Here is a 27569-nt window from a genome sequence, read left to right on the forward strand (position 1 = left end):
TCCAATTTCATAATGTAAATAACACTTCAAGCAACTGATTCTACAATTAAAGTCTGAGCCAATACGCGAAATTATGAAAAATGACCAAAACGCCCCTTGGGCCCACGTCTCGGAATCGGGTAAAATTTATATTTTCGAAATCCTCATACTCTCACGAGTATATGCATAACAAGAACACTAAAAACAGAGTTCAATTGACCTCTCAAATACCCCTTTTTGGGTCTCTTAAACTCAAACCCTAATTACCCATTTTTTCCCAAATTTTCCACCACTAATCAGGTATTTAATCACAGAAAAATAAGTTATGAAGTCAAAATGTTACCTCCAAGTGATTCCCCTTGAATCCCTCTTCAACCCTCTTCAAAAAGCTTCAAAATCGCCTAACAATGGAGGAAACTAGGCTAAAATTCGCGAAATAAACCTTTTAAAACATTCTGCCTAGGCATATAATTCCTTCTTCACGAACGCGGTCAAGGCCTCACATTCGCGAAGCAAAAAAAGACTTTGACCAAAAGTCCTCTTACGCGAACACGACAAGGTCACGAACGCGATGATTTACCCAGACAAGCCTTCGAGAACGCGTTCCTCTCATCGCGAACGCGATGAGTAAATTCTACTGGGCCAATTTTCCTTCTACGCGAAGCCCAATCACGAACGCGGTTCACAATATCAATCCCTTCGCGAATTTGGAGCCTTAGGATAAAATTTCACTAACCTCCACTGACTCTTCGCGAACGCGAGGGTCCACTCACGTACGCGAAGAGTAAATTTCTGCAACAGCTGAACCTGCAATTCTGCAACTTTTTAACAACTAAAAATGATCCGTTGAGCATCCGCAACACACCCGAGGCACCCGGGACCTCAACCAAAGGCATCAACATATCCTAAAACATTATTCAAACTTGTACCAATCATCAAAACACCTCAAACGACATCAAATCAATCAAAACACATCGGATTCTAGCCTAAGCTTTCCAAAATCTTCCAAATTACGTTTTTTATCAAAAACCCAACCAAACCACCTCCGAATGACCTAAATTTTTCACGCACATCCCAAATGACATAATAGAACTACTTAAACTCTCGAAATTCCATTCTGACACTTGGATCAAAATCTGTTATCGAACCGGAAACTTCAAAAATTCAACCTTCGACATTTCAAGCCTAAATTAGCTACGGACCTCCAAAACACATTCCGAACACGCTCCTAACCCCGAAATCATCCAACGAAGCTAACATAACCATTATATTTCTATTCCGAGGCTTGTTTAGGAGCGGCCGATATCTTATCAAACCATTCTTGGTGTTCTTTCATCAGGTCTCGGAGCACTTTATTTTCATTCTCCATTTCTTCCATCCTTTTTAGAATGGCAGCGATGGCGTTGTCACTTGAACTATCAGTGACATTATGAGTTATACCTATTGCTGGAGGGAGAAGTTGGTTGCACTACTCGTTTGTTTGCTACATCATGCAGGTCCTTGCGGTTTCTGCAGTCGTACCTGGAGCAGGCTTGTTGAAGACGCTTGTAAGCATGTCGGTTAGCCACGCCTCGGGGAGTTCTTTCACAGCTGGGGGAGTCCCTTCCTCTATAGATGTGGAGGCTCCTTTACTATAGGGTTTTGTTATGCTGCAGCGTGGGGGCGTTAATCCATCTCACCTAGGGAACACATTGGGCGTCGTGTACTCACCTGCTGTTTCACAACTTTCGTTGATGACATTCATGAGGTTGGTTGGGAGGTCATTTGTTATTCTCGTCCTTTCTTCTTGGTTACCTACCATGTAGGGGTTTGTATATACAAAGAAACGAGATATTGGTTTTTTTTTTTTTTTACGTTAGTGACCTTTGTTAGTTTTAGATCTAGAGAAAACCAAAAATTTAACTAAGAAATTCCCACAGACGATGCCAAATTGTTTGACCAAAAAATATAGATCTTGGTTCAAATAATTAAATTTATGTAAATAAGAGTTAATCTTAGCTAACAATAATATCCTTAGATGAGGTTGTTAAAGAAGCAATAAATATCGTGTGGATCTGGTCGGTCAGTGATAATAACATATAATAAGTGTTCTTGAAATAATAATGCAACATTCAATACTAATGAACAACAATAAATGGCATTTAAATAAATAGGAGGAATGATTCACCCAATAAAGGATGAAATAAGTGGAAATTCCTCCTGACAATGGTGAATGATAGACAAATCTTTGAATATTCGAGTTATTCTCGGATCTGATGGAAAAGTATGGATAAGAATCTTAGTGAAAAGGTGATGTTTGTATCTTAGCAAGTGAGAGTCGAATCTTTTAGTCAAGGTGTATTCTTTACAAATGAATATCACATGCCCCTATCATTGTCTTTTTTTTATTTATTTATATGGGATATATTCCTAAGAAACCCTAATAGTACAAGTGCAGAGAATATCCATTAGAATGTTCTCTTTAATATCCTATCTTGAAAATTAGCCGTTACAACTCTTCAACAGTACTCAACCTTGACCCTTGTTGACACCTCGACTATGGCTCTCGTTGACTCTTCGATCACAGACTTTGTTGCTTCTTGGTCCATCTTGACAAACGACGACTTGAGAACTCTTCCCTTAGTGTTATCTTGGTTTAATATTCTAAAAACATATTTTAACTCATACAGTTCCCACCCAAGATAATAAGATTATGAGCTTGCTCTTGCTTCACCTCGAGAAGAAAAAGAAAAGACATTTTGTAAATTATTTATCAACTCGTGGATTATCAAAAATTTAGATTCATTTACACAATGCAACTTTAGTACTTATTAACTATTTTTTCTATTTTAAAATTGAATGTCACTATTGTTTTAATCTGAACTAAGATACCATTCACTTTCCATTCACAAAAGTCACATACATTTATTTTTCTCTAGAAATCTACTTCTTCTAATCTATTTTAAGACGAAAAAGAACTGTCACACATATTTCCTAACAAATGCTAAACTATTAAAATTTGTAAGTTTTTCTCTTAATATTATACAAAGTAAATTAAGACGTTAAGTGTGAAATAACTAGTATTATAATACTTATTTTAATCTTAATAATGTAAAGGAAAAGGTCCAAAGTTGCTCATCTACTATGATATATTGTTTACTTTTGCCACCCATTAATCAAGTTTTTAAAATTACCCCTGACCCTAACGTTCCTCCACCGTGACAACTAACCCCCTCAATTTTTTCCATGTCAGCTGCCAAGTCACTCGATCCCACCAAATTAAAACCTCACAGACCCTATTTCAGTTGGGCTTAACTAAAAATAAGAGCCTTCACCACCGACATCATTGCCGTCATCGTCGCCGCTAACCGAGCAGCCATCACCGCAGGTGGAAAAGCCTTAAAAGCTTCAGCGGAGAAAGAGTGGTACAAAGGAATTAGCCACAACTACTGCCTCATTGTACAATCAGAGTAAGAAGAAAAAGAAGAGAACAAAGAAGAGATATATTTTTGAGAGCGTCTTTGATTCTCCATCATCTGCAGAACCACTCCTACCACCACAAACACCGTTAGCGCCACCTCTTTCACCACCTCCGTCTCCCCCGTCTAAGATTTTCCAAAACCTGTTCAAGAAAAATAGGAAAAGCAAACGTGTACATTCCGATCCTTCCACTGCAGCAAGAACAACTTCGCCTCCTCCACTTCCGCTGCCGCCTCCAAATTCAATTTTCAATAATTTGTTCAAAACAGGCAGCAAATGCATAGTAATGAAGCTAATGTTGAGCTCCAAGCACAAGGTTCAAATGCATAGTAAATGGGTAGAAGCAACTCCACCATCAGTATCTTGACGGAAGTTACTTCGGCGTTTGTCGTCGTGGGCAGTAGTGTCAAAAAGTGTATATAATAGAAAAAATACAAAGGCAAAAGATATGAGAATTCTTCTGCTTCGCTATTGTTCTTCGATGTCTTAGCTGAGAGAGAGGGGGAGAGAGAAGAAGATGATAATATTTTAATAAGAAAATTGGTGGGTTAATTAGTGGGACCTGCTAACGTGGAAAAATTGAGGAGATCAGCTGCCACGGTAGAAGGACATTAGGATTAGAGATAATTTTAAAAACTTGATTAATGGTAAAGGCTAGATTGGACGAAAAGTATAACAAATGACACAAGTAAACAATATACCATAATATAGTGATAATTTTGTACCTTTTCCCTAATGTGAATGCAAGTCAAGTTTCCCTTTTCTATAGACCGACTCAAACAATGCAAGGAGAAACTTTACAATTTCATTATATTAATAGTTTCCTTAATCAGTTAATCTCATCCACTTATCTAGCTTCCTACTTATCGAACAGGCCCTATTGAGTTCTACTTGTACTTACAATGGGGTGCAACGTAGAAGATCCACTCTCATTCTTACAGTGACAACATAGTCTCTCACGTCAAACCTTTGCCTGAACGAAAAAGAAAAAAATCTAAAAAACCTCCTTAGTAGCCCTAAAATCTGAATCGACCGAAGCACAGTCCGACAGTCAAGAAAAACGTATGAACAAGTGAGGATATTCAGCTAAAAAAAAAATTACTTTCATTTGATTCTCCAAATCTTGAACTTTAAAAATCAAAAACCCCATCAAACAAGAGTCAAGATCTGTAATTTCCCCACTTAGCTAATGACCCAAAAGCTTTGATACGAGCAATCACTTTGTGCAATGGCAAGCTCAAACAAAGGCAAGATTTTCTTGTTTTCTTTGCTTTTGTTATTTGATGTTTGGGTTTTTAGTGCTTTTGCTGAAAATGGTTCAAGCTCTGAATCAGCTATAATTGAAGAAGACAAGTTGCACAATCATGAGATTGAACAGAAATTTGAACATGTTGATGCTTTAGATGTGTTAAAAAGACACCAACTTCAATTAGAAAAGCTAGAAGAGCTTGTTAAAAATCTTAGCTTGCTTGTTTCTAAGTTAGAATCAAGATTATTGGATTACCCTAAAGGTGAAATTTTGGAAGATAAGAAGCAGAGTTGTAAAGGGACTAAGAAAGTTGTTTTTGATGAGAAAAAGAAGATTCAAAGTGATGGTTTTGTGGGTAGTAGTGAGGGTAGTTTAGTTGAGAGTAAGGTAGTAGATGGGGAGAGAATGGGAGCAGTGTCTGTTACAAAGTATAGTCCTCTTTGGTTGGAGAGGTTTCAGTTTATATCAGCAGTGAGATTGGGATCAGATGCAACTAGCATTAATGTGTTGCCATTTAGGGATGCTGAAGGACTGAGTAAGTATGTTGTCATTGGCGATGATCGCGGAAAGGTGTATGCATTCTCCAGAAATGGGGAAGTTTTGATTGATTTTCAGACGTGGTTGAGTTCACCAATAACAGCTTATGTGTCGTACTTGTCTGTTTATAAAAATGAGAGTTTGGTTGTTACGGGGCATGAAAATGGCGGTATTTTGATGCATAGAATTTGGGAGGTAGTCCCTGATGGTGATGACAGGGCTACTCTTCATATGGAAACCGTAAGAAAATTTGCTTCGCCTGAAATCGAGGAAGGTGGGTCTTCGATTACAAGTTTAGATGTGCATCATGTTGGAAGAAATAGGTATATTTTGTCCACGGATTTTTCCGGGAAACTTAGGGTTTTTAGGGAGAATGGCACTGTTTTTGGGTTGACAGTGCCAAAGAGCAGGCCGCTTGCCTTTTTGAAACAAAGGCTTCTATTTCTAACAGAGACTGGTGCGGGGTCATTAGACTTGAGGACCATGAGAATTAGGGAATCTGAATGTGAAGGTTTAAACACTTCTATTGCTAGGAGTTATGTTTTTGATGCAACTGAACGGTCAAAGGCATATGGGTTTACATCTGATGGTGATTTGATTCATGTGCTACTCTTAGGAGATAATATGAACTTCAAGTGCAGGGTTAGATCCAAGAGGAAGTTAGAAATGGCCGAGCCTCTATCATTTCAGGCGATTAAAGGATATTTGCTTATTGCTAACCAGGAGAAGGTATCGCTGTATAATGTATCATCACAACATTATGTCCGGTCTGGTGGACCAAGGCTTTTGTTCTCTGCTGGTCATGATGAGATTGTAGCATCATTTTTGAACTATCAATCTTTGGAATTAAATGATAAAGATAAAAAGGTGATTCCTTTAGTAGCCAGTGATCAAGAAAAGCTCGTTATTCTTGGACTGGGAAATGGTTACTTGGGGATATATCGCTCAAACCTTCCAATTTTCAAAAATGAGTTCAACACCATGATGTGGACGAGTCCCGTTTTATTTTTCATCCTTTTCCTTTTAGGTGCATATTATTTTTTTGCCAAGAAAAAGGAAGCTCTTACCTCATGGGGACCTGACGATCCTTTCAATTCGGCGAGTGTTACAAGTGGGGCTCCATTGGGATCCAGCCAAGGTGACAGATCTTATACTGACTCGTCGAGGAATGCAGATCTTATGGATCTAAGGGGTAGCGGCCTCAGAGCTCCATCTGGAAGGTATGTCTCTCCATCGCGCTATCCTGGTGGAACAACAGGTGCCTATAGATCAAATCCTTCCGATACAGCTTCCAGGCCTTCCTCTGTTGATCCCAACTTTAGAACTACCTCAGAGTTGAAATTTAGGGGGTCGAATCTAGAAACATCAGGTTTTCCGAAAAGGAGAGATAGCCTATTTGTAAACAGTCAAATTGTGGATGATGGCAAGTAATCTGTAGTTCATATCAGGTACATGTGTTAAATTCAGCAACCTTACTGTCATTTTTGACACGTGGGTAAGCTGACAATCTATAGCTGTAACTTTGCAATGGTTACTAATTGTGGTCAGTGGAAATAAAAAAGAACATTTTGAGCTTTCAGTTTTGACTTACCTTGAATTGGTAATCAAGGAGATCTTTGTTATCAATTTTTTTTTTCTTTTTTTCCTTCTATGCTAAAACTTATTCCAAGTATGCGCAATCCAGCTGTAAGTTAAGTTCTAGGAGAGATTACTCACACAATCGTTGAAGGATATCTGTCCTGTTTGAGATCAAGTTGGAAAAAGATAAGCAGATCCCCCACCTCCACCCGCCAACCTTAAAAAAGAAAAAAAGAAAAAAGAGGAAAGGAGAAATCATGATCACTGGATCTCACTACTTCGGTCTGGTCGCCGAGCCCTAAACTGATACGTGGTAGAATAGCCTTGAGTTTCAACTATCTTAGATGGAGCCAAAGGAGCCTTGGTGGAATGATTGAGGTATGGTACTTGTCACTGAAACTGTTTTAGTTTTGTCGTCATTATCACCATCATATCTTCATCTCTATTACTCTGTTCGAAGGGGAAAAAAGTTAATGTAGGAGAACTTCCTTGAGGAATGTTTAGGTTCTTACTATCTTTACCTTTTCATCAAAACAAAAATGTCGAGGTTCTTACAATTCCTGCTTGAGCATTTAATGCTCTCGTGTAAATGGAAATTTTATTTAAATTTTATCATGGATTAAAGTTTAATTGTTTAGTGTCATGTTTGGTTGCAATTTATTTATGCTCATGTATTTGTGAGATGCTTCTTGAAGATCATGCAGTGGCAGCAGCAGGTCTTTACTTGATTTTTCCAAGTAGAGTACCAATAAATTTAATCAATTTAGAAAATGATTATCAAGAGGTTACAGGTTCGAGCTGTGGAAACAGCCTCTCACATAAATGTAGAGTAAGGTTGCATACAATAGACCCTTGTGATCCGGCCCTTTTCCGGACCCCGCGCATAGCGAGAGCTTATTGCACTGAGATGTCCTTTTCTTTAATGTAGAAAACGGTTTGTTATGGATCCAATTTCTGAGGGCTTGCTCATAGTGGGAAAACGATCATGATTTTAATAGACAATTAAGCTTAAGTGTGGTGCAAGTGGTGTGCTATAGGTACCATAATATTCTCTCAAGAGGCTTATCTTATTTAAGATGAGCTGAATCTTGTGAAAATCTCTTTTTTCCTTTTCTTTCTGGTAGCTGTGAAAGGAAAGAATAATCCATTTGTTATTGTCTTTCCAGAAAGCCTTTGGTTTTAGTTTTAGTTTTGGTTTGGTCACCTATTTCATTCGTTTACCAAAAGTGTTTTAACCTTTAGAAGATTCATTTACGCAATGCAACTTTATTAACTTGTGGCTTGGTGGAACGATTGAGGTAAGGTACTTGTCACTGAAACTGTTTTAGTTTTGTCTGTCATTATCACCATCATATCTTCATCTCTATTACTCTGTTCGAAGGGGAAAAAAGTTGATGTAGGAGAACTTCCTTGAGGAATGTTTAGGTTCGTACTATCTTTACCTTTTCATCAAAACAAAAATGTCGAGGTTCTTACAATTCATGCTTGAGCATTTAATGCTCTCGTGCAAATGGAAATTTATTTGAATTTTATCATGGATTAAAGTTTAATTGTTTAGTGTCATGTTTGGTTGCAATTTGTTTATGCTCATGTATTCGTGAGAAGCTGCTTCTTCTATATCATGCAGTGGCAGCAGCAGGTCTTTGCTTGGTTTTCCAAGTAGAGTACCAATAATTTTAATCAATGTAGAAAACGGCTTCCAGGAGGTTACAGGTTCGAGCCGTGGAAACAGCCTCTTGCAGAAACGTAGGGTAAGACTGTGTACAATAGACCCTTGTGGTCCGGCCCTTTCCCGGACCCCGTGCATAACAGGAGCTTAGTGCACCGAGCTGCCTTTTTTTTTTTTTTTAAATGTGGAAAACGGTTGTAGAAAACGGTTTGTTATGAATTCAATTTGTGAGGGCTTGCTCATGTTTCTCAGTGGGAAAACGATCATGATTTTAATAGACAATTAAGCTCAAGTGTGGTGCAAGTGATGTGCTATAGGTACCATAATATTCTCTCAAGAGCTCAGATTATTTAAGACAAGCTGAATCTTGTGAAAATCTCTTTTTTCCTTTTCTTTCTGGTGGCTGGGAAAGGAAGGAATAATCCATTTGTTATTGTCTTTCCAGAAAGCCTTTGGTTTTGGTTTTAGTTTTGGTTTTGGTTTGGTCACCTATTTCATTTGTTTACCAAAAGTGTTTTAAGCTTTAGAAGACAGCATTTGGCAGAGTTAGTCAATATATAGAAGAAGCACAAGGTTCTAAAGATGTTAGATTGTCATTTGTCATTATCCACATGGATAAAAATTGTTGCAAATTTCAGTATATCAATTTTATACCAAAAAGTGGGCAGTTTAATTTCCTCAAGTTTTCCCTTTGTGAGTTGTGTCTTGCCCCCTCCTTTCTTAGGGACGCCCGGTGCACTAAGTTCCCGCTATTCGTGGGGTCCGGTGAAGAGTCCGATCACAAGGGTCTATTATGTGCAGCCTTATCCTACATTTCTGCAAGAGGTAGTTTCCACGGCTCGATCGAGCCCCTCCTTTCTTATCCTGTACAAAAGTAGCCATTGCTTATAGATGTAGCTGCACTCCGGATATTAATATTTGATAGCGATAAACAAGATATTTTCTATTAGATTTAATACCTTAGTGTCAGTATAATGTTAAATGTTTTTGTTGAGAATATTTTTCACAAGAAATATTTTGTGCAGTGGAATAATTATTGTTCTGTAAGTCATTGTCAACACTTGGTTGGATATAGATTGCATTAGTATGGTGTAGTGGACGGTGGGTTGTACATTAAGAGTTGTGTTTGGTGATTATTAGGACTATCTGAAAAAGAAATAAATGTGTATACGTAACTATGAAAAGTCATATGCAGTATGAGCAGTAAAAAATTTCGGTGTACAAAATATCCTTCAATCACGTAGGGTTCGGGAAGGCGTGCATCATTAGGGATGATGTAGTCAGTTTACTCTGATGCAGAGGCGGCCCGACTAATTTTGTGGCATAAAGCCAAACTTTTTAAGGGGTCTTAATTTTTTATTATTATTTAATTGAAGTCTATTTTTTTTAGCTTTTCTTAGATACAAAGTTATTAATAATTTTCTTATAATCAGTAACTCCTAATTAGTATTTCTGAACTAACAATATAGTTAATCCATTTAACCTTTCTTCTGACATTGTTGTTTTTAGGTAAGATTTTATCAATTTTAATTTTAAAAACTTCTTTCCGCTGAAGCAACGGTGACATGAGTTATTAACATTATTCCATAAGAAATTTAGGCATTTGAAAAAGAATTAAATCTTTTTATTTGATTAAATGTATCAATTAAACCGTTATCTTCTAATTGTACTATTCCTTAATACTTTTAATTCAAAAAATAAATTTAAACTATCAATATCGAATTGATTATTATGCTTTAAAGAACATTCAAGATTAAGACAATATTTTTTCAAATTTCCAACATCTATATTGCCAACTAGAAAACCAAAAATATTTTCATATGCTTTGAATTGTTCAAATCTATTTTAAAGTGAAAAAATAGCTTTGTCTATTATGTATTAAAATAATCAACTCTAAAGGATCCTTCGAAAGATTTTGAGATTTCATTATAAGCAGTCATCACTCACATCAAATTGTTACTTCCTATATATCACACGTTTCTTACGAAATTCAGGTTTGATATTCATTTCAATTGCAATTTCCTTGGTAGAAATCATCGCAGTTCCAAATCATTCTTCTCTATATTTGTTAAAGAAAGAAATCAAACTTTTTCACTTTACAGAACTTTTTTTTAAACTTATACATAGTCTATTAGTGGTAACATAAAATGGGGCCTCCACAAATATGGTGTCTAAAGCGGTTGCTTTACTTGCTTTATGGAAGGACCGCCCCTGTCCTGATGCAAGTATTAATAGTTGATTCTAGGCTCGAACCCGTGACCTACTGATCACACGGAGACTTGATCGTTGCTCCAAGACATAGTACGAGTAGTGATAATCAAATTAATGCTGTAAGTAATTTTCTCTATCAATCACTAATTTTTGTTGTTGTTATTATTATTATTATTATTATTATTTTGCAGTATGTTGATAGTAAGACAAAATCTTAGCTGATTGATATATTGTATTCATTGGAAAAAATTGACAAAGAAATATACTTTACGTGATATCAATTTAAGTTATCAAAAGTTGGTTCGTCTGAGAAGCTTTTATCGTACCAAATTAGGAAAAGAAAGGAAGGGACAAACATCTATCTTTAGTAGTGTAATTCGTTTTTTTCTTCCAATTAAATTATTTCCTTTTACGATTTTCCAAAAAAGGCAAAAACCTTTCAAAATCTTGAGAGGCCCACTTGATTTACTTCGCTTTCTAGATATATTCGATAAGTATAATTCATAGTCTTTGAAACTTGGATATTTATTTTTAAATTTTTAAATAGAAAGAATGCATATTTACATATAACGTACTGATGAGTTCATCACATTCTCGGGTAAGGAAGGTTGGCCTTTTCAAAAGTGGAGGGGACCATATATATTCTGCTGAATTTAGTAAGCAAAACATCATCTTTTAACAGCCATTTTTCACTTGTCACCGAGTGGCGGAGCTAGTATTTTTACTAAGGAATATCAAAATATAAGAATTTAAATATACCGTAAAATCAAAAGGAGTCAATATATAATAAATATACATAAAATAAAAAAATTTATCTAGCAATACAGTGTAATTTTTCTACAAAGGGGTGTCGATTGACATCATGGCTCCGCCACTGTCGTCACCTATTGTTATTAAGACTTATTGGTGATAGTTTACTATTTGGAATTTATCAAACCTTCTCATAATTAACTTCCACTAAGTTATTCGATCGAAGCTTTCCACGCCTTGTTGCTAAAAATTGGCATGCCGGACCAAGTCAATACGTAGGGGCAGATGGATCTTTTCGCGTCACGAGTCAAGAGAATTTTTACGATATCATATCACCGAAAAGATAAATGAAGACATGTTACGGGATTAAACAACAGAAATAAAAAATCCAATTTAATCCCATAAGTGGAAACAAGTTACATGATTAAAGGGAGATAAAAATCAAAAAGTTTTACAAGTTTAATTTTAGAATCAATTTTCTAACGCTGGATAACTTAAAAAAGTGTAGCTCGGTGCATTTACATCCCGTATTCAAAGGTGAATTTAGGATTTCAAGATGATGAGTGCACTAGTGGATATAGAATTTACATTTGACGGATTTAACTTTTGTCTCTTACCATGAACCCACTACGCTTTAGAAATTGTGGATTCAAAATTATATTACTTTTTAAAATTTTAGTGATTTTCACACACATATATCTATACTTAGTACCGAAAATAAGACCCTCAAAGTGGGATTTGAACCATTAATTTTATTTGTAGAGGTGCACCAATAATTGTTGCACCATAGGAGTCTTTAAGCATATGTGCACACATATGTATTTAAGTAATTTTAAAGAAACATAACATTGTTATACATGGTTTACAGAGAGAAGCATGTGTTCACATGAACCCATACCCCTTAACCTAGATACGTCCTTGTCCGTATTCACGCAGAATCCGGGAAAGGGCCGCACTCCAAGGAGGTATGATATAAGCAACATACCTTAATGCAAAGGTCAATGGCTAATTCTATGGTTCGAATTCGCCACTTATAAATCGAAAATGACTTAGACAGTTGCTTCAAAAATCCCCTTCAAACTTTATCTTTTTAAAATCGTACCGAGAATGGTGGCTAGAGTTGCATATATTCTACCATCTGTTAGCCTATGTCACTGTTACTAGATAGCCTAATACTTTGTCTGGATTAAAAAAGAGCCACATTTTACTTTAAATTGGAATAAAACAACTACTAAATGAAAATGATGTGTGCGTACCGTTGCAACTTGGTTTATCTAAAGCTGAAAATGCCGTTGCACAAGGACGACCAAATCAATCCTTTTCATTTGGGAATTATTATTCTTCATTTCTTTGCCACCCATTATTTGATTTATATTTTGCGCCGTGACTAAAAATTACTAACTCCCAACAATTAATTTGTCAACGTAATCTATTTTTTTTGATTAATATGCTTATTGGAAACAGAAATTAAATAAATATAGTTAATTGTCGGTCAAAGATTAACTTATTTTTGAACGAGTGAATGTATAGATTTGTGAAGTATTTATGTTTTTTTTTTTAATAAAATATTTTGTGAATCAGAATTTCATAAAGTTGACATGAGATAGTGACTATTCAGAGCAGCCCGATGCACAAAACATCTCGCGTTCATGCAGGGTCCGGAGAAGGCCGTATCTTAAGGGGGTGTGATGTAGGTAGCATACTCCGATGCAAGCAATAACAACTGATTTCATAGTTCGAACTCATGAATCATGATCACACGGAAATAACTTGACCGTTGTTCCAGAGCTCCCCTTCGAGATAGTAACGTCCAACTGAACTGTGACCTTCATCACCCCAAAAAGGTAGCCGACGACCTATCTTGATGGAAGCATCAATGACTAATTTTACAGCTCAAACTCGTGATTTATATATCACACATAAATAACTTTGACATTGCGTCAAGGCTCCCTTCCAATAAACACTGCCAAATAAATAAAATATGGACAACTTTGGGTAACATTACGAGAAAGATTATTAAATTGTAATTCCATAAGAAAAAGTTAAGAATAATAACTTATTGCTTGTTTGGCCAAGCTTCACCAAAGCAAAAATATTTTTTTCTCAAAAAAAGTATTTTTTTAAAAAAATTAAAGTGTTTGGCCAAACTTTTAGAAAATAATAATAATTTTAAGTAGAAGCGTAAACAGTTTAGAAAAGTAGAAAAAAATATCTTCTTTCCAAACCCATTTTTTAAAAAAGCACTTTTGAGAAAAATAAAAGCAATTTTTAAAAGCTTGACAAATACTAATTGCTGCTCAGAATTACTTTTCAAATTAATTAGCCAATAACAAATTATTTCTCACCAAAAGTACTTTTGATAAAGAACACTTCTCAAAATAAGTTGATTTTTGCGGTTTGGCCAAATAGGGTATTAGTAAGACATATTAAAAAGGAAATAATATAAGTACTAAAGAAGAAAAGAATAAAAACAGTGGTTTAAATTCTTGTGACACAGATCCATAAACAATAAAAAGGAGAAGGTAGAAGTAAAAAGAGTTTTAGGTTGAATTCAAACTCTGAAATAGGATCAGAGTTGCAACATTTATGCTTCCAAGTTGCAACTCAGATCCTGAGATTAAAAACAATAAAGTTCTCTCAACAAACACAACATAGATTTTGCCTTTTTGTATATTACTATTAGAATTAGAACATCCGAAACACGCCATCACTCCCTCTCCTTCTCCTTCCTTTTTCTGTTTGAAAAGTTGGAACCGTTACCTCAACAACCGCTTCACCAAAACCACACTGTTTACTCAAAAACTCTCATTTTATTAATTTCAGTTTTTCTTCAATAAAACTAGGGATTTAAGATTGTTGTGGCTGAGTTTCTGATGGCGGAACCGAGTCGGACCGCTGGTGTTGAGTCGTCGTCGTCGCCAGAGACCGGAATTCCGACCGGTTTGAACCGGATTAAGACTAGGCGGCTTGAGTCGAAGGAAAGGCCGAGTTCAAGGCTTGTAGTAGATTCCGATAAGTTGAATGAGTCTCCTCGTTCTGGAGCTTCCACGCCTCGTTTGAAGCAGGACCAAAGAGCTGCCGCAAAAGGACGTAAAGGTCTTTTTGCTAAATCTCCTGTAGTTTTTAAATAGTTAACCTTTCTGTTCTACGCATTACGATACTTTTTAATGCAGTTATTAAGTTTTTGATTAGTGTTAGTTTAAGAGTTTTATTTGATTTGTGTATTATAGTAGTGGCAATTGAAGAAGATATTAAAGTAATAGATAAAATGTCGCGTCAAAGTTTAATATTGAGTAGTTAAATGAATGAATTTTTTGAAAATAGTCAGAATAATATTAATAATGGAGTGGTGTTGAGCATTTTGGAATGATAGAGTGTAGTTTGCATTGGAAAGGGGAGGTAGAAAATTTCTATTGTTTGATATAGTCAAATGGTAGGCTGAACATGATGATGCCATTGGGCATTCGAATGGTGTATTAGCTATTTTTTAAAATTCTTTTATGATGGTGGTGCCCGAGGCTCCGAGCTAGCTTGCGCATGACTCGAGTATTCCACCGGATGCCTACTACTTCCCATCTATAGGTGTATTAGCCATATTGTCTCTGCATGTCTAAAAATGATACCTTTTTTTAATAAGGATTTTTTTTAAAAAAAAAAGTAGTGGATTTTTGTTCAGATGAAGGAAGATATACTTTGGATTTATTGGTCTCCTGTCTAGAGAAGCTAGTGGATCTGATAGAAAAGAAACTCTTAGAGTTGGGATCAGGAGATTGTAGACATTGGGGAGCCAATATCTGCTTTAATTACTGAAGTTTTTCAGCTGAAAGCTGTATGGTAATTTTCTAGAAAGAAAGTTGGTATATGTATAATAATTTCCGTAACGAATGTATGCACAGCCTAATGCCGACGTCTAATAATAATAGAATGAACGAGTAGTCATAGAATGAACGAGTATTCGAAGACCCTATCCTCCCATATGAATGGAGAAGCTTGTTTGAGAGGGAGGAAGCTGGTCATTTGTCTTAGTGAAGTTGCAGTCTGAGCAAGTATACTTTAAGCTGTTATATGATCAGACTGTGATTTTCACCTTTAAAAATGTCATCCTCCGTGTTGTACTAGTGCTTCCGATGCATAGATTATTTATCATTGCCTAAACTTTGGAATTCCTTGGTAAGATTTAAAATTACTTTGATTGTAAATTCCCTAAGTTTGTATCTTCTCAATTGGGTGGAATCTCTCTGCACCCCCCCCCCCCTCCCTCGCGCTTTCTGTTAGTGATGCAGGAACTCAAAGGAGTTTAAGTTCCATTTTTTTTTTTTTTAAAATTTTCGGCAGCTCTTTTTCTCTGTCCAAATTGGATTTCTGTTCTACTAAACTTTCTGGTCCTTTTACCTAACAGGACACCGTAAAGGCAGGAAGATAGCTAGTTGGTTTGCGTCATATCTCTTTAAGGATTTAGATCAAGCTGGTAGTGGAATTTCAGTAAATCAGGTAAGAAATGGTTTAGCTTGCACATAAAAGTAGTTTTGTTAAGTTACTCTGGATGTGCTATGATATGTTTCTGCTGGTTATTTGATGTGCTGTGCTATGTCTCACTGTTTGATGATTTGCAATTTTAGGTTACTGACAAGGAGGGTCCTGGAAGGAATGTGCATAAGATGGGGAAGCATGTGACAATGAGGCAATCTTCCCAAGGAACAATGCCTAATAGTAAAGCAAGCAAAACATTCAAAAGTTTTTCACACGAGCTAGGTCCAAAAGGTGGCATTCAACCTTCACCTCCGCGAGCTCACAGCTATAATGATCTAAAGGTATTTCTTTCGACATTTCTTGTTCTGACACTTCCAGTTATTAATTGAGGATGGTAAGTGATAAGCATAGGAAAGAATTAGGTTCTGATACTTCCAGTTATTATTTTTGGGGGGTAAGTGATAAGCATAGGAAGGAATTACGTTCATTTTAGAGTGTAATGATCAAGATAAGTAGGTCAAATGGGGTGGCTGATATGGTTTTGAAGTTCAATATTAACTTTTGTTCCATTGGATGAGATGCAGGAGCTGATTGGATCTCTTCGTTTAAGATTTGATGCTGCTAAAGAAGCAGTGAACACCGAACTAGGCGGTTTCTTGCAGGAGGTTGTAGAAATTGTACAGAAGAATGAGAAGAATGATTCCTTGCCTCTGGATGGACAAAAGATGGCTGAAGAACTTGTTGTTCTTGCTCAAGATTGTATCAAAATGACGTGCTTAGAGTTCCGCTCCAACTGTGAAGCAATTGTCCAAGACCTGACTATGAAAAGACAAGAATGCCAAATGGGTCTTTTGAAATGGTTGTTGACACGTATGCTTTTTATATTGACACGGTGCACAAGGCTGTTGTATTTTGCTAAGGACAGTGAGCCAGTTGATGAGACATCTCTGGCCAAGCTTAAAGAATGTCTAAATAGAATCCCTTCTATTAAAACGGATTGGGTTCTCAAGCGAGGGATATCTGATTCGGAAGCAGGTTGTACTTTGAACACAAAGGCTGGTGGCAAATGCAGTTCGGAGGAAGAAAAGACTTCAAAATTTTCCTCCCACACACATCAGCAGAAATCTGAATTTCTCTTGGATGGAAGTGTCACTACACTAGAAAAAGATCCCATGTTTATTGAACCAACATCATCTTTTATTAACCATCCTGACATTCAGTCTAACATGAAATCATTAAACCATATCAGCGACCGAATTAGTGGAGAATTGAAAAACGAGTGTAGACAACAGTATTCAGATGATTCTTTGGTGATATGTAGAATTTGTGAGGAACTTGTTCCCCCTATTCATTTGGAGTCTCATTCCTATATATGTGCTTATGCAGAGAAATGTGATTCGAAATCTCTAGATGTAGATGAGCGCCTTCTGAAATTTGCAGAGTTACTGGATCAGCTTGTGGAATCACGTAATTTAGGATTTCATGCAACGTCTGAGATCCAAGAAAATTCAAAGCTGAGAAGTGCAAATTCTGGGAATACATCTGAAAGTTATTCACCAAATATGGGTGAGTGGAGAAGCAAAGGGATAGATGGAATGTTCGAGGATCTTCATGAGATGGATACAGCCAGTATAGAGGATTCTCCATTAGCAGCATTCGTTAATTTGAAGAGTCACTTGGGTGCAAAGTTTAATCATTGTGGCCCACCATCTTCAACAGGGAGCATGACATCAGTATCCTCCACAAATACCCCTCGGGCAGTAAATTTTGACTTCTGGTTAGAGCATAACAATCTTTCTGAGCTAGAGGATGTCCAGCAGGTTTGTCACTGTACTCTGAATTTTGGTTGGCAATTTGTCTCAACTTAGTGAGAAATATGTGTTGGTTCGTGTCCAGAAATCCAAAATTTAGTAGTGAAGAAGCACTAAAGTTGGAATCCAAGTATTTCACTCCATATACTAATGATCAATTAAGAAAAATCACAGGAAGTTCTCTTGTTTTGCTTGTGTCTGTCTAAGAGGAGGAAAATGGAGTAAGAGAGAGTATGTGAACAAAATAAAGGATTCTAATGCTGGCGATGATCATTTAGCAATATGGATAGCTATAAATAATTGTGTACAGCTCATTCTTTTGGTGTATTAAATCTTATATTTCTATCGGGTTGCTTACTAGACGCGTCAGTTTCTAAAAGTCTTTCCTTGATCATTTTCCTTACTAAATCTCCATGGAAATCATAGCCTAATGAAGGAGGATTTTAGAGTTGGCTTATTTTTTACAATTGTTCATTAGTGCTATTTCATAAAAGGAACTTCTTTGTTTGACAAGAAACCAATAAATCAATTTGGGCTAAATCGAAATAGAGTAGTGCTTTAAGTTCTCAAGTCACTGCAGTGATTTTTCTGCTACCTGTTCCGATCATTCATCTCTGGAGAATACAAAAGATTCATTAATGATTATGTTCTTTGATTTATCATCTCTTTCTTTTTCCGAACTTTCTTAACCAACTCTTTTCCATGTCTCGTTATTAATATTCTTATACACTCTCTGTCCCATTTCATGAGACAGTATTCTACTTGGAGGATGCAGGTTCCTAATGAAATATTTGAGGTGCGTGCAAGTTGGACGTGACACCAGCCTTATAAAGAAAACGGGAAGAGTGTCATATAAATTGGTACAAGAGAAGTACTAAATAATTAATAAGAGAAATCTTTCGTATTAGTTACTGGGATGAGTTTGTATAGTTTCAGGTTTTTAATTGATTGAAACACATGATCTACCTATGTTTCGTTAAACCTAATAATAATTCTCCAAGACTTCTTTTGCTTCTCATTAACTCGTTTTGCAGTTTAAATATAAATAAAAACATTCTAAATTTGAGATTTCTGTGAAAAATCTGTGTAAGTGATGATATGGCGCTAATGCTGCTATGTTTCAGAAGTTTATAGCTGATAATGTATTAGTGTACCTCTTTTCCATCTCCATAAATTATTATCATTTCAGAATTAACTATACTGTGTAGATCAATAGTTTCTTTATTAAAGAGCTAAGGACTTAACTCATTCCTGCATGTTAGATGGGCTGATTTTGTCCTTTCCGTTTCTTTTTCCTTCTTAGATTGCTGATTTAGCAGATATTGCACGTTGTGCGGCCGGAACAGATCTTTCAGAAGAAGGATCTCATGAGCCTTTAATTGCTTTCATGCAAGACCTACAATATACTTTACAAAATAACAAGCTAAAAGCTCTTGTAGTAGATACATTTGGGGGACGAATAGAGAACCTTTTGCGGTACAACTTTTTGGACTCGTCGTATATTAGAATTTATAGATGAAGCAGAACTGACACTGCTCCACTACATGCAGAGAGAAATATATACTTGCTTGTGATCTTGTGGATAGAAAAGACGGTTTTGGACATTCAGAAGGCTCCAAAATGTTAGTGGATAATTCATCTCATTCCAGTATAATGTCAACTCCTTCAAGTTCATCACACAAAGAAAGAACAAGCATTGATGATTTTGAGATTATCAAACCAATCAGCAGAGGTGCCTTTGGCAGAGTTTTTCTGGCACGCAAGCGGTCAACTGGAGATTTATTTGCAATCAAGGTACCTTTTGAGTCATCTTAGCCTTCAAATCAATTAATGTATCTGATAATTATATTTGCATTTGCATAAATGATATTATTCAACTCTTTTCCTTATGTTTGTGGATACCAGTAGACATCTACATTCCTTTACAGAAAAGATCTCACGTTTGTTGGTTTCTAGGGATTGTTGTTGGAAAGGAGGTTTTCTATTTTATTTATTATTTTAGGGATACCACTTAATTTATCCCAACTTTAGTGCTGACGGATCTTGTTGTGGATTCAATAAGAAGAATTAAGGACCTTTTTTTAGGTGGGCTAGTGGAACACATATTTTTAGAATACAACAATGAATGGGTGAATTCATTTTCGATGATGAAAGTAAGAGTCGCACTGAAGTACAACTGGGTGGGGGGGGGGATTTTGCATCTTTAACAAGACGCTGTTTTTTCAAAGTATGCTGGTTATAAGTACCTGAGAGACATGGAAGTTCAATTTCTATGCTAATCATTAACTGCTTTGTCAGTGGACCACTTTTGCATTGCATCCTGCGAATGGGAGAATTAACAAGTTGGAGAAGCTTGTGGTTAGATTAAGGGACTATCTTAGTTATGCAGCATGTTTATGTGTATCAACAAATATCTCATTGAAGTATTTGTCTGCCATCGTATTGTTACTGAAAACTTCTTTTGTATGACCAAGTTGGTACCGATTTCTGACATGATGCCATTCATCCTATATGCAGGTTCTCAAGAAATTAGATTTGTTGCGAAAGAATGATATTGAGCGCATATTGGCAGAGCGCAATATATTGATTACCGTCAGAAACCCTTTTGTGGTATTAATTTTATTTTTATTTTTTATTTTTCCTTTTGTCGGTCTCAGTAGGATCATGAAGATGCTTTCACGGTTGTAGGTCCGATTTTTTTATTCATTCACCAGCAGAGACTACCTTTATTTGGTCATGGAGTATCTTAATGGCGGTGATCTATTCTCTCTGCTTAAAAAAGTTGGTTGCCTTGAGGAAGATGTAGCTCGAACCTATGTCGCGGAATTGGTACTTTTCTAAACTTTCTTGTCATGAAATTTTGCAACCTTTCGAGCTCTTTGAAGGATGTGTTTTGCCCTTCTTCAGGTCCTTGCTCTGGAGTACCTTCATTCTTTAGGAATTGTCCATCGTGACCTCAAGCCAGACAACATATTAATTGCTCAAGATGGGCATATAAAGGTTGGTTTAGTATATTAGAGATCTTTGAAATGATGAGGAAGCTAAAATTAATTGTATTTTGCTGAATGATAAGTGATTCTCAATTTGCCAGTATTGATAACGCCCCCACCCCCCACCCATCCAAAGGTGTCCCAAATTTGATCGCTCTGATAGGAATCTTGTAATCCTAGTATCAACTCCATCATAAATCGTTCTGCAGAGTACATGCATGTTTTTGATGTATTTCTAGTCTGTGTTGAAGGGGATCATGTTCTAACCTTGGATATGCTTAACCAGCTTACAGATTTTGGTTTGTCGAAAATTGGACTAATGAACAGCACGGATGATCTATCTGGACCCGATACAAAGGATGTAGTGCTTCCTGATGTTGGTAGCCAGCAAGATCCAGATCATCTATTGGACAAATCTCAACGGTCAGCTGTTGGTACCCCTGACTATTTGGCTCCGGAAATTCTTCTTGGAACTGAGCATGGTGAGAAAGAAATTGCTATACTAGAGTTGGTGATATGCTGATACTCCCTCCCCATGTCACCTTTATCTAAAAATAAAACATAATATAGATAAAAGGGGGATGTCAGGAGTGACAGTGAAAGGAACAAAACGTTGACTTTGCCATCTGATTATATGTACAGGTAGCGCTGCTGATTGGTGGTCAGTAGGAATCATTTTGTTTGAACTCATCACTGGGATTCCGCCTTTCAATGCCGAGCACCCTGAGGTATTATATTGCGGTTCCTCCCTATTCTGAGCATCATTCACATTGCAATTGTCTAATGTATTACTTTTTGTCATATTGAAATTATAGGGAAAATGTAACTCTTTCAGTAGTCATTTTGCCAGTCATAATATTAAATAGGTGTGACCTAGCTATATAAGATTGGTCTTTCACTAAAGTCCTCCATTCAGTTTAGGACAATTGTAATGTGTGCATGTGATTCCTTGAGGACAGACTTTGACTCCAGTTGACAGATGCTAAGTTGGACTTTAAGTTCATATAAACTACAACGCATTTTAAGAAGCAGGAATTTCTAAATGATAGTTGACAAATTTTGCCTTATTTGTTTGCTGCCTTTATCTTTAAGAAAGCTACCCGGAAAATATATAGCACCAGATGACTTAATAGTTGCAGTAAGTATGGGACTTCACCTCCTCAACACATTACTCTTTCTGGATTGACAGGTTATCTTTGATAATATTCTTAACAAGCAAATCCCCTGGCCGTTTGTCCCAGAAGAGATGTCCCTTGAGGCACAAGATTTGATTGACAGGTTAGCTAATAATACCATTTTAAATTTTATACATGAACAATCCTCTGGGGACCAATTTCAATGGCAGTCTAGCATCCTCTTATAGAATGGTCAGGTCCGAAACGCTTTCTTCGTTTAAGTCTTTATTTTGTACTGAAGAACACGCATGGATTTTGCATAGACTAGGTTGGTAATTGGTACATCTTTTGGTGCCTGTAGTTTGATTAGTTGGAAACAAACGTCTCTGGTTTTTATTGTGAGTTTTCACCTCAAAATCATGTTCCTAGGTGATCTCACAGTAGCACATTTCCAGTGCCTAGGGGCTCTCTTGGGTACCAGTTTTGTATTTGTTCCTTGGACATCATTGATGCAATTACTGTTTATTTTCTGTTTGAAACATTAATAGTACCATTCATCCTTGAATACCCTAGTTGTTTAAATTACTTGGGCTGCCAATTCAACCATAAAATGTTTTCCCTTGATTTTGTCTGCTGGATGATCTAACTCAGTTGTAGAGCTTTATTGTAGGCTTCTTGTTCATGACCCAAATCTGCGCCTTGGAGCAAAAGGAGCATCAGAGGTTGTCTTGTGCATATTCTTAAAGAATAATATGCTCTTTGTGTACTAGTTATATGGGATGAAACTTCCATGGTTGGCACTAACTTTCATCATCTACTCCTCCATATTCCTACAGGTAAAAGCACACCAATTTTTCAGTGGAGTTGACTGGGATAATCTTGCCTTACAGAAGGTAGGCCTTACTGTATAAAAAATCAGTTGTGTGGGTTTGAGCCTGCTCAGCTTCTTTGATAATCTCATTTAACATATTTAGATTCATGATTTCTGTGAAAAAGGACTGGGCAGCACACTTTGTTAATTATAGTTTTTCTCTTAAAGAATTAGCTCCTTCCTCTTTAACCATTATCTTTTCCATTTTCTGTATATTGGATAGTGGTAATTAGTTGAGTGCCAGTTAACTTGTGTAATGGCAAATGCAGTCATTTTATTGAACATAGTTGTAATTTCTGTTAATATGTGTCTAGATTCATTGTCTATGCCATAACTAGGAATTTCAGTAATCAGAAATCTTTCGTTCTTTTGGATAACGTAGACTCCCATATAGTGCTTTTGCATATCTTTCATCAACAATTGAATCAGTATAGGCAGATTTTTTTTAAAAAAAGGGGCAGCCGGGTGCACTAAGCTCCCGCTATGCGCGGGGTCCGGGGAAGGGCCGTACTACAAAGGTCTATTGTATGCAGCCTTACCCTGCATTTCTGCAAGAGGCTGTTTCCACGGCTCGAACCCGTGACCTCCTTGTCACTACGGCAGCAACTTTACCGGTTACGCCAAGGCTCCCCTTTAGTATAGGCAGATTGTTCTCTTTAATTTCTGATTCATTTGTTTCTATAGGCAGCCTTTGTACCACAGACTGATGGTGTTGATGACACAAGCTATTTCGTATCCCGTTATGGTCTAAGTGGAGTGCAAGATGATGAAGATTGTAATGATTCTGCTTCCGACAGCTCTGAGTTCTCGTCGAACTTCGCACTTGAGGTAAACTAAATTTTCTACGTAAATGCAATCATTCACTTTTCAAGAAATACTCAATGTATGGCCATGTTGCATTATGCTAATTCACTCTATCACGAGTAGCTAGTTACATACCATATCGGCGAGAACACTTTTTGTCCTCCCCACCCCCCACCCCCACCCCCCACTATGCATATACTGAATGACATCTAATAATGCAAATTCTTTCCTTTCTGCTCACTTGATATGCTACATGGCCTGCTAAAGTTTCAGCATATGCATACCAGAATCTAATGCAATAACTTACTTGAACTCATCACGTTAATAAATTTAAAGGAGGATACCATGTATTCATTAATCACACTCTTTTTGCTGATTATATCTAACATAGAGTCTCTATTGATGTTTGCTTTGCAGAATATGGATGAATGTGGTGATCTCGCTCAGTTTGATCCTTCTCCTCTTGATCTGTCCTTGATGAATTTTTCTTTCAAGGTATGCCATGATGTTTACGTTATATAATCGTGAGTGCTCAACCGCAATCATATTCCCTACTTTATAAGCAGTAAATGAATAAAGAAATGAAGTGGGAAAAAAACGTTGAACTGCTATATGTAACCTTTGATTTATGATCCAAAGTCAAGAACAGCAAATCTGTATGAGAGTTTTTAACCATATGTATTCCAATTTGTTCTTCAAACAGAATCTCTCTCAGTTGGCATCCATCAACCATGATATGCTCTTGCAAAGTGGCTTCGATTCTTCAAGGTGCTCATCTCCCTGTAAGGGTCCAAGTGAATAAGCTACATATTCTTTTAGTTTCATCAGTGCAAATAAATGGAACTAAAGAATAGGTATTGTAAAGGGGGACGTACCCCGCCATCCACATGGAATTTGTCAGATCTCTCATACAACAACAACGGCCCAGTGAAATCCCATTAGTGGGGTTGTTGGATCTCTCATACAGGAAAAAAAATGAATGATATTTGCTGTACATGGAATGTGGAATGTAACATTCTAATGCAACATCTCACAACCAAAGCTTATAGTTTAGTGGTACTGGCAGATGTCATTCACACAATATATGTGGGTTGGATTCTCACTGTCCAATTTTCCTCCCCTTTTCTCATGTAATAGAAAATAAAATAAAGAATTAAAGATACTCAACATTCTCGTCGTCAAGGTTGGAGGTTATTTCTTTCACACTGTTGACAAGCTCAACTGTTGCTTGCGATTGAATATCTGATGCCCAATTGAAACTATTTCACTTGAAAATTCGTATAAAGTTACCAATTTGACTTTATGTGAACTGTTAATTGTACATGAAGAGAGTTTTATAATTCAGACGAAGAAAAATGAAAAGATGCTGCCGGGACTACTACAAAGTCCAAGTTATTTTTACCAATCAAGAGACTTCGTGTGCTCAAAGAAGCTGTTGCTGATGTCTCAAAAATAACAAAGCCCAACTTATTTTTCTACCACACCTGTCAATTTGATTCCAATTTTTTCTTCCAATCATTGAGGTTTTAGATTCTTAAATAACAGAGCTCATGTTAAGTTCTAACCAGCTTGTCCAACTATTTTAAACCCCAATTGCTTATTCAAAGTACTTATTGCTACAAGAATTTTCTTGGATTTTTTAATTGGTGAAAGAATATATAGATATGCCTTTTTTTCTTTCCAAGTTTTGCTGGATTCTACTAATCACATAAATTTATTACGCAGAATTTCTACTGGGCCTTCCTTGTTTATGCATTTGATTTTTTTTTTTGAGGGGGGGTGGGGGGGTTGGTTCCGCGAATATGTTATGCATGTTCTAAGTAACTTGGTTATTTTTATAGTAGTGAGGTATTCAATTGAAGTATTGAATATGTTATGCATGTTCTGAGCAACTTGGCAAATTCGAGTTTTTTAGTCCTTTTTGCTCTTCCTCTAAGTCTTAACTTTCAGCTAAATGTTGGTTGTGTCGGAGGAAGTAGAACTATATTTTCCAGTCTATTTCAGTCTGAATTTGGATAAATAATTCTACATTAAATTGCTCATTGAATTGTCAATTTAGCGTGACGAATCAAGGATATGAACTTACATTCATTTTTAGAGGCTAATACAAATATACTCGATTTGAAGCCATATTAATTAGCAGTGGAGAAGATGACGACAACAACAACGACGACCCAGTAAAATCCAACAAGTGAGGTCTGGGGAGGATAGTGTGTACGCAGACCTTACCTCTATCCCGAGGGGTAGAGAAGCTGTTTCCGATAGACCCTCGGCTCAAGAAGACGAAAAGAGACAATATACAGCAGCAGAGAAGATAGTAGCAAAATACTTCTGAAAGAATGGAGTATCCATGCAGTACAATTCCATGAGGATTATTGAAAGTACTCTTAGAGAACTTCCAGGTTTAAAGTGGTTAGAAGTGCTCTTAGATTTCAATTTTATTTTAGATAAGCATGATCTCTCCCATTGTTCTTCAATGTAGGTGAATTCAAAAGTTGTTTTAAGGTCAAGTTGGTAAGAACAGGTATATTTCTGGTCATACTAATTGTAACTTTTAAAGGTTAAAAAACTTGGGTTTCTGTTGAAATAATTCTTGGAGTTTCCCAACGTTAAAAAGGACGTAGTTTCTGATGCTCATGATTGAAGTAACATCTTGATTTATATTCACAATATAATATTCAGGTAAACGAGTTTGGATGATGAATCCCTTTCGGCCAGGGGCGGCTCTAAGGCTTTGGGTAGTGAGGCCATTGCCTTAGGTCCCCAAAATTTGAAGGCCCCAAATTTATTTTAAATTCTTATTATTATTGTTACTATATACTATATAATTTATATAAATAATTAGTATAAAAAAAGTGTTACAATATATTTTTATTTACTTAATTGAGGTTATTTTATACCAATAAATTTATAAATTATGATAATTTTCTTCCACCATTAATTAGATTATTTGCTTCATTCTTCAATTTTAATTTATTCTTTTTATACATGAATTAAGTTATATATATCGACAACAAAATAAATTTATTTTATAATATTCTCTGAAACTCCATGAACACAAAAACATTCATGTACCGATTTCTTTTGGTGTAATTCGACATATTATATTAGGTTATTTATAATTTATTTTAGATATTCACCAATAAGTGCTACTTAATAGAATGAGTCAAAATAATTTTTTTTATTCAACCAAATGTATATATGTACATCCTTTTGGACTCTAGGACTAGTCCTCTATAGTCAATACTTATCTAAGTAGCATCTTAAACTATACAAAGAATTTAAAGAACTTGCTACTTCTATATAGGAAAACAATTCAGACTTTTTAACACTTTTTGCCATTTGTGATATCTCTGCTCTCTAGTATGCAGCTGGAGGACAATTTCTCTCACTCTATACGCACTCTCTTTCTTTTCCTGCTGGAACCTTCGGCTAATTCGTTCATGCCAGACATGGTAGATAGTAGCAGCAAACAACGATCTTACAATTTCTTGTCTTGCTCTGCCTCCCCGCGTTCTTTTAGTCATCCAATTTAGTTCTTCATTCCATGTAGTTATCTATCTAGGTTCTCCTATCCATCGCTGCAAGATAGCCCATATATATGTCTTGAATAGGTACATCCAAAGAACAGATGTGCAAACGTTTCATCTTCACTTGAGTTGCATAAAACATATTCCTTACGAACATGAATCCCCCATCTTTCCAATCGATCAATGGTAGCTAATAGTTGTCGAACTGCAAGCCACAATATGAACTAATGTCTTGGTATCAACTGTGTTCCTATAGTAATGTATTTCCAAGGGACTTTCTGGTACTGTGGACATAGAGATAGATATGCTTTCTTTATGCTGAAACCTTCATGTGTAGCATATTTCTGCAGTTCCACTGTAAGGTCCTTGTCCTTATACCAGTTCCTGGCATCAAAAATTTTCTCACAAGCCAGCACGCTTGTTTAGGTATTAGCATAGTGACTAAGTCCCTGTTTTTTTTACATAGAATCCATGAATCCATAGTACCCAAAGAGACTCTTTTCTTGTGATCACTGCCCAAAGAAGTTTACATATTGATGCTTTGTT

General features: G+C 36.3%; 2 protein-coding genes across 3 annotated transcripts; both read left to right on the forward strand.

The window, feature by feature from the left end:
• Positions 1–4366: 4366 nt before the first annotated feature.
• Positions 4367–6803, forward strand: LOC107769394 (putative membrane protein At1g75140). The gene has a single exon (XM_016588600.2). It carries the CDS (start codon positions 4667–4669, stop codon positions 6653–6655), a length of 1989 nt encoding a protein of 662 aa, XP_016444086.2. The 5' UTR covers positions 4367–4666; the 3' UTR covers positions 6656–6803.
• A 7102-nt stretch (positions 6804–13905) lies between these two features.
• On the forward strand, positions 13906–24655 carry LOC107769392 (putative serine/threonine protein kinase IRE4). Of its 2 annotated transcripts, XM_075232560.1 has the most exons (17): positions 13906–14528; positions 15832–15923; positions 16052–16243; positions 16487–17722; positions 19017–19189; positions 19264–19507; positions 20231–20323; positions 20402–20542; positions 20621–20713; positions 20990–21185; positions 21346–21431; positions 21893–21981; positions 22489–22540; positions 22655–22711; positions 23374–23517; positions 23911–23988; positions 24197–24655. In XM_075232560.1, exons 1-17 carry the CDS (start codon positions 14306–14308, stop codon positions 24293–24295), a joined length of 3288 nt encoding a protein of 1095 aa, XP_075088661.1. In that variant the 5' UTR covers positions 13906–14305; the 3' UTR covers positions 24296–24655. The 2 variants fall into 2 exon arrangements, 1 of the variants encoding a protein (XP_075088661.1); XR_012699914.1 differs by lacking the exons at positions 23374–23517; positions 23911–23988; positions 24197–24655 and having other exon boundaries at positions 22476–22540; positions 22655–22717.
• Positions 24656–27569: the final 2914 nt, after the last annotated feature.

The sequence above is a fragment of the Nicotiana tabacum genome, chromosome 16, assembly GCF_000715075.1.
Source record: "Nicotiana tabacum cultivar K326 chromosome 16, ASM71507v2, whole genome shotgun sequence".
Classification (NCBI taxonomy): Eukaryota; Viridiplantae; Streptophyta; class Magnoliopsida; order Solanales; family Solanaceae; genus Nicotiana; species Nicotiana tabacum.